Source organism: Varroa jacobsoni, unplaced genomic scaffold, assembly GCF_002532875.2.
Source record: "Varroa jacobsoni isolate VJ856 unplaced genomic scaffold, vjacob_1.0 scaffold_924, whole genome shotgun sequence".
NCBI classification, from domain to species: Eukaryota; Metazoa; Arthropoda; class Arachnida; order Mesostigmata; family Varroidae; genus Varroa; species Varroa jacobsoni.
In genome coordinates, this window is record NW_019213826.1 from 38,538 (window position 1) to 46,535 (window position 7,998).

Below are 7,998 nucleotides of genomic sequence, written 5' to 3' on the forward strand. Positions count from 1 at the left end.
GATCGTAGGCGAGAGACACCGTTACGTTGATCATGAGAGGTACCCTGATTTATTACAAGGCAAGCGATGAGAACGACAAAACGAGTCTTACGACAATAATGCAATGTGCATCGTACGCGTAGGTAAAATCAGTGTTAATTCCAGCCGAAACTTCTGCTAGGCTTGAGCTGCATAATTTCTACAGCCAGTTAAGAGTCGAACGGCGTTTCAAATCGCTGAATTGGATGCGACTCAAGATGATGTCATCTAACGTGTAGAAATAATTTCCATTTTATTTGAAATTCTAACTGTTTAAAGTCGACGGGTTAAGCTGATCAATTAAACATCCTGAGAGATTCAGACTACTGTTTGTTTCAGACGCTGTTTTGACATTAAATAAAACATTTCTTAAAATATCAATCATTCTCGAACAATAATAGCTTTTATAACAACAATTCTTAGCTATCAGATAACAGAAATAAATATAGGGACGATACAATTATAAGTGGATTAGTTTTCAACGTATATCTGTACTCTTACCCTTGGATTAAGACAGCTATCCTGTGGACCAATAGCAAACAGACGAGGTACATGCTGTGCCCAGTAACTGCGAAAATCTGAGTTCTGAAATAGAAACGAAAAGAAAAACAATCTCCAATTTCTACTTTTAGTTATGTTTTTCGCATTAGTTTTTAAAATCTACTCGAAAATTAGAAAATGTCTTCTCTAAAAACGAATTAGCTTTAATAGATAACTATGGATATTATGTACAAAAATATTACTAGAACCATTTTCTAGAAGTATACTAACGATGCTAGAATGTTGGTACGCTACTCTAGACCCTCAAAGAACTTATGTTTAAGGCCAGGGTTAACCTAGGTGACTAAGAAAAGCAAAGTAGCTTAAAGCAGTGAATCACAGATGTGAAAGGATCGCGACCTCAGTGTTTACAAGCGTGACCTGATAATAATCCCAGCAATCAAGTTTACTCCGTTTATGAACTCGTTCCAGATAAAGTAAGAAGTGATCTAAAACCTGCAGTGACGGCAGTTCGCTCCTTGGGATGAAACATGATGGAAGTGCAGGCTGCCAATATCGGCTGAATCGATGAATCATGGTAAAGCACAATATCACAGTATCTTCAAGATTATTAAATGTCAATGGACTGTACGACAAAGACATTTTTTTGCATGATCAACGAAGTAGAAATGCGCTTCTGGTGAACTGCTTGATATCTATATGTATAAGATTTAAGCATACAATTTCTATACTGTACTTTGCAATACAACATCTAAATGCATGTGAAAAATACATTCAAATGTTTTAAAATCACTATCAGTGTCTCATCTCGATTGTGGACTAAGGTACAACTAAAATAAGCGCAGAGTGTGGCTCTTTGCTCAACTTGATCATTGCGTTGACGTCGATGTTGACGTACGTTGAATTCCAAAAAAGATCATTTTGTACATGAACAATATGGCCGCACTTCAAAGGGTTCCAGTGCATTGAACCCAGGCTATAAGGCCAAATTTTATTGGCTTGGCTATTTTTTATAAAGTTTGGACTGAACTATCCATTAGCTGCAATAACCCTGATAAGGGCTTGTCGCCTTAGACCAATTGCTATTACCAGTATATGTACTAGTATACGCGTCGTTTAGTCAAAACTGCGCAAGCTTTTCCACAAAGACGTGCTGCATTCAACTCATTTGGATGAAATTTTAGAAGGCCATTTGTCGTCTGGTGGAAAATCAGTTGCAACAAAAGCTATACGTGTCTATTTTGCGTGTGCATGTATTAGACTTGACAGTCTATACACTCTTTGTTGATAAGTTGATATTCCGTTTTTATCGAACGAAATCTTACGAAAAACTCTCTCTGCATAGTATTGATAATAACCTAATGTGCGTAAATATAAATAACCTGTTACCAACGAGAAACGAATTAATGGTAACGCATTCATGTTTTGCGGCAAACCCAATTATCATCTCTGAAGCTGTATTGACGTACATTTGATTCAGGCCAATAATAATATGTACGTGTAGGTATCAAAGGTTTACAATAGAATTGGTTCAGCAAAATCAATTAAGTTCATGATCAATGCTCATTAACTGAGGGCACTCAACCTACCAATAGGGCGTTACCCACAGATTTCACGCTTGTTTAATTATAAAACACATTTCACTTCACCTATATGGAGATAAAGTGCTATTTATATTTAAAATGAAGGAAACGTCATATAGTAGTCATATACTCCCTAATCCTAAAAGCTTCTTCCATAATACAGTTTAGATACAGTTTGCCGTGCAAAAAAAGTTGGGCACACTCGAATGTCAGCGCGGACGGACGTAAGCGGTCGTGAACCGATAACATTTTCAAGCATGGGAAAGCAAAAATAAATTGTTACTGGTCGTTTACGACCAACCAAATTAACATCATGCTCCAGAGGAGAAGAGCAAACTTTTGTAGCAATCTGGCTAGTCAGCTCTCTTTTCCGTTAAGATCTTCTCAGGAGGAATCTCTATTGAGCCACAAACGAGCCAAATCTAGAGACTTTGAGGGGTCGTGTCGAGTTCGACGAACAGACGATGATTTCTAGCAGCATAAATAGAATATATGAACACATGAAAGGTTTTTCCTGCGAAGTATGTCAGTAAGCGTTGGCAGAATGAAGGCACTCCATTTTCGATCAACTTTGAGTGAAGGCTCTTTTAGCGCGCCAACCATACTAACATTTTGTTGTCGCGCTTGACTCACCCAGCGTACGCAGAGCACAACATAAGAATGTGGGCAAATCAACTGACGCTCGTTTTCCACAGCTGGCTCACGCTTCGCCAGAACCGACGGGATGATAGCAACTGATAGAAAGCTGCTTACTGACTCTTAGAGGGTGAGCTACGCTGTCGCACCATTTTTTATGATGAACACAGACACGTAGACGTAGACGATGATACATTGTCATCGGCGACGTCTTCAACGACGATACCATCGGTTGCGGATGACGCAGCAGCAATAGCATCGAAACCAGGTTCAGGAAAACTATAGTATCCTTCGAATATCATGGGGTTGGACAGCAAAATTATGAAAAACGCTTACCGCAGTAACATAATCGTCGTGAATACTACTGTGAATTAGGATATACGGGAGAGAGACAGGGTTGCAGTTGTTCAAAATCGAATTATAAATGTTAAAAAATCGCATCCTATATAAAGATACGTCACGTACAATACATAGCTTGCAGTTATGTGGTGTTAGCTGGTAAGCGTTTCGAATGTAGAAAAATGAATAGTACTGCAAAGAAATGTAGGATTCGTCGCAACAAGATCCAATAGTCACTACTACCTGACAAAAGCAAATAATTGCGAAACAACAGATTTCCTCTTCCTGTTACAACGATCAGATGAATCGACATCTAGGGCTAAAAGGTTTTAAGGCTGTATTCATCTGCGGCTCAAGGAGCGCAACTAATTATGTGAACAAGTCTGATGAAAAGATCGATACAGCTTCGATATTCGTATGACATTAGCATAAAATAATTTAACACGAAATGATAGAGTTATGACTAGATTGTCAGGTTATGGTACGGTAAAACTGCTTGTCATTACGCGGACGCCATTACTGCCAATTCATTTAGAGGACGGAGCTTACACTTAATTTACTAAGTTCACCAGTATATATGTATGTATACGCATGGTGTTGGAAATGATTTCTTTGCCTTTCATATAACTAAGCATTTTCTATCAACGGAGATGGCACATGTACCCGCCTAAATCGACCAGTCACTGTGACATAACCTGTGGACGATAGACCATATGATCCGTCGCCGACACCGGAATCGTTCCAACTACACCTTTGCGATTGGTGTGGCTCACCGAAATGACGGCCGCCGGACTCCTTCACATGATCGCATAAAATGACACCGACGAATCTCATCAATCTCGTACCGACAAGTAGCACTTAGTTATCTACTATTAAGCCAATCTCTCGGATTGTACATTCGCTTTCTTACTTGTCATTTATTCAAGAGTTTCGCAACTGCCGAGTGTTACGCAAACGACTACATCGTTATTTATGATTGCTAATGAAGAAGATACCGTCATCAACTATCATTATTTATCATCATTATTATGATAATAATAATAATATACTACATAGATATATACTAAGAACGCTCATGTCGATGCCAAATATCAATCATTTCACTAATACTTACCGTGAGTTGACCGTCCTCAAACTTTTTACTCCACGCTTCCCAGTCTTCACGGAGACCTCCACCAGCTACCCGGCCATCGATACTCTCATCAGGGTTAACCATGTTGGCACTTATGTCTCGCTGTTGGGAAGTCGTTTCGTTTTCGTTGATTTCGTTCTGGTTACCTCTTAACAGTTCGTCTTTATTGCATATGTACTTCACCAGGAAACCACTTTAACTTACGTTAGATTATGATGTTTCGTGGGTATGGGTTGCTTTGAATATATAACAACATCTACATATGTATCTTTTTTCCTTTATCTCCTTTTCTTGTTCATATTATTACACATTTACACCCACTTAAGCAGATATAACGAATGACGCCACTCGGAGCAAAATTAATAGTAACGTAATTATACCAATCAACGAATTGATGCAGACGGCAAATCACTGTTCACTCACGAATTGTTTTCTCCAAAACTGTTTTTCTAATGTATAGATATTTACGCCTATATACATCGATACAGTGGCTGTAACTTGGCCTACGTTTGCTTGTAGGTTATATATATATATACACTAAACACGAATCAGCTCACTACTAAATGCTTAAGCAATGTCCACCATATACTAATAATTGATTGTCAGGCAATAGCAGAATAGAAATTGTCCTTGTCACGCTGCTTGTTCGTGCTAAGGCGTGAAGTAACGTTACGGCTCGACGTTCGTTCAATGCAGAAGAACACCGCCAACGCCAGCCACCGTTGTGGGTACCTGCTATTTTTGCTATGTCGTAACTTTTGCTTGCGCTGTCTTTCAGCAATAGCAGGCTGGTCGATTAAGGGGGAGGACAAGCTTGGTGTACGATGTCGCCGTGTCCTTTCAGACGAGCGCACGATCTCCTACTGATGAACGTGCCAGTCGTTTGTGTCGTCCGCTGTCTACATACACGTCTGCCTAAACACAGTACCAGCTTATGCCACATACGAAACTAGGCGCTGGGCACCTACCCAGCAAATGGTGGTGGTCAACGATAATGGCCAAGAAGCAGCACGAATTTCAGCCGTTAGCTTAACTCTGCCGGCCGTTCCTTCTTTACTTTCTTATTTGCCTCGTCCTGCGAGGCGATACGGTTAGATACAGTCAGCCAGTCAGTACACAACGCAGCGATGATTGTGGATGCGATGACGGCTCAGTCGCTTGGCCACTCTCACGCTTGCCTGTTTACGCTCACTTGGTTCGTGTTGTTGTGGCCGGTCTGTCTGTCTGTCGGTCGATCTATGTGTCTGTGCGTGTTTCGTACTACAGCAGCAAGAATCAACAAGAACAACTGCAGCAGCAACTTCCACCACCATTGAGACGATGGTCACTACAACGGCTCTATGGCGAATACGGTGATGATTTCTGCTAGTACCGTTGACGGACCCCGATTCTCGTTTGTCGAGTTGTACAGCAACAGCAGCAGCAGCAGCAAAAATCAATTCTGCAACCCCACCGTTGTTGTGTATCCACGGGCAATAGATCGTGTTAACGTCTGTTCTAATCTTAGTAGAAGTATATACATTTGTGGTAGAGAAGTGCGGCACGGATGGCTCAACGTAGCGCGGCATCAGCAGCGCCAGAAAACAGGCCTCCCAGCAAGTGCTATAGCGGTCGTGCGGCCAAAGCGAGCAGGCGGTCTACCAATGAGCCACCATACGGTTGACCGTAACAACGAGAAGGGTCATCCACACGGCCACAGAGTGACACACACATACAGACAAAAGACGCCCGGACAGGGCAATCTGGCGCGCAGAGCTGCGCACTCACTACTCGCGTAGCAGCAAAGCTAGCAGCGGTAGTGGCTGGAAAGAGGCTCAGTACAAGCAGCAGACGAAGGTGATAGCAGGCAGTCGCAAGGAACACTGCGCTGTAGAGCTAAAAACACGTAACACAAAATAAAAAGACGCAGCGGTCAATCCTGACAAACAAATAGAGGTCTTTCTGCTGCCATAGCTGACTCAAGGCGATGCCAGCGACATCTGGCGACTGGCAGATGTTTCTGAGAAGGTAAATAGTTATAATGGTTATCCAGCAGCTATTCGCGTTGTAACGGTGGGTTGCCAGCACAAACAAATGACTCAAAAGTGAAGTAAAGCGCCGGTTACAATGGTTGCAGTGATAACAGCTGACGTGCGGAGCACGTACAAAAATAAGTAAGATTAACGCCGATGGATGTGGGAAAGGACATTGGTTAAGCAGAAGTCTTCTTATTAATCAAAGGCTGCTGCTGCTGCAGCGAAAAATGCGATAGACTCTAGGGTAGATTAGTCATGTCTAGGCACTTAACGCGGAGAGTTTAACGAATGAGAAAAAGATAATTGTTAACAAGAGGAGGTTGATAAGAATTGGCTCCAACAGAAATGAGAGGATGAGGGCACAATAAGACTATAACGAGTTTACTTCGAAGAACGAATTTCCTAATCGAACAGGTTACCACAGCGTCATTACAAGAACAAAGGTTCTAATCTAAACGAGAGTCATAGTGTGCTGGCAAGACAACGTAGGAGAAATGGGAAGATGATAAATGAAAAATAAATGTATTATTCATCAATGGCAGACACACAATCAAAGTAAATGTTCGAGATTACTGTTCAATTGTAGTTGCTTCATTCAATTGTGGTAGCTACATTTAACAAGTGGAAGGGCATTGCTGTGTATCGCGTGTTCAGAATCAACGCTATAAGCTATCAGTTGTAAGACTCTCTAACCTATGGGCTTATCTACACAACTACTTTGAACAGGTCGCAATTCGTTGTCCACAACTTTTTTAATTTTAAAAGGTGACATCGTTTTATGATAGGTATGCAGTTTTGCAGGGACTTGGTGCTATGTACTTGTCTATATGGTAATAGGTGGTTCCTTATGCAAATTCCTGATGTGATACTTCAGAGGTGAATCCGACAAGGTTTTCTCACAAAGTGTACAGCCGAATAGTGTATAAGAAAAAAACTAATAAAAAAACTAGCTAAACGTTTTCCTTCCCACGCTTGTAAACTTAAGATCATGAGAGTAAATTAATGGCACTGTTTTCAGCTTTTCTATCGTATACATCACATCTATCATGTGAAAAATATTTAAGCAATACGAGGGATGAGGGATGTCCTACCTATAGGTTGTTATAACGTACCGACCTATCCGATCGCTAAAGAAAAGAGGATTCAGTTGGAAGGTTTTGCCTGTAAGCAGACGTTTTTAAAATGCGGAAATGATCACAAATTTAGAAGTTTGCAGAAAATTCCAACGGCGCATTGCCACAAAAAAATTGAAAATGGGTCGTTCATATAGAGAAACTTAAAGTGCTTCCAAATAAACTCGGCAAATTTTAAGATATGCTTTTCTCGAGTAGCTCCTATTAAAAAAAAAAAACATGAAGAACAACTCGGCCTGAAGTATTTCAATATTCGTGTAGATCGCGTTATGATTTTTAAGATCACGTTCTGCTTGGCCATGCTGTACGACCGTCATATCCCTATAGATCGCCTTCATCACATCGTCATTCATTATATTTTCGATTTTGGAGGACGTCTTCAAGATAAGTGTGGTACGGAATGTCTTCTTCCTAATAATGCGTTATTCACCCTCTTTATAACGTTTGTGTAGAAAGTAATTATAACCACCGGTAACCATGCATTGTCTAACCGTCCTGTTTGTTATTGTTCTGCTATTTTTAGATTCAGATAATGATTGAAGTGAGCTGTTTCCTCTATGCTCTAATAGCGGTGAAAGTTGTGAATATCTGTACTTCAACACTAAGGTTTGTGTTGCTATGGGTTCTTATCTGAAAGTAAT

General features: G+C 40.7%; 1 protein-coding gene across 5 annotated transcripts in view; it reads right to left on the minus strand.

Moving 5' to 3' along the window:
- Ubr1 (Ubr1 ubiquitin ligase) overlaps positions 1-7,519 on the minus strand; it is a 23,127-nt gene extending 15,608 nt beyond the window's left edge. For 4 of the 5 annotated variants that reach the window (XM_022841374.2, XM_022841372.2, XM_022841373.2 and 1 more), the window contains exons 1-2: positions 4,192-7,518; positions 520-603 (exon numbers count right to left, since the gene is read on the minus strand). In XM_022841374.2, the coding sequence (XP_022697109.1) occupies positions 520-603; positions 4,192-4,293 (186 nt within the window). In that variant the 5' untranslated portion in view covers positions 4,294-7,518. Of the gene's footprint in view, positions 1-519; positions 604-4,191 lie in introns of all 5 variants that reach the window. The other variant, XM_022841376.2, reaches the window with a different exon arrangement.
- Between the last annotated feature and the right edge of the window lie 479 nt (positions 7,520-7,998).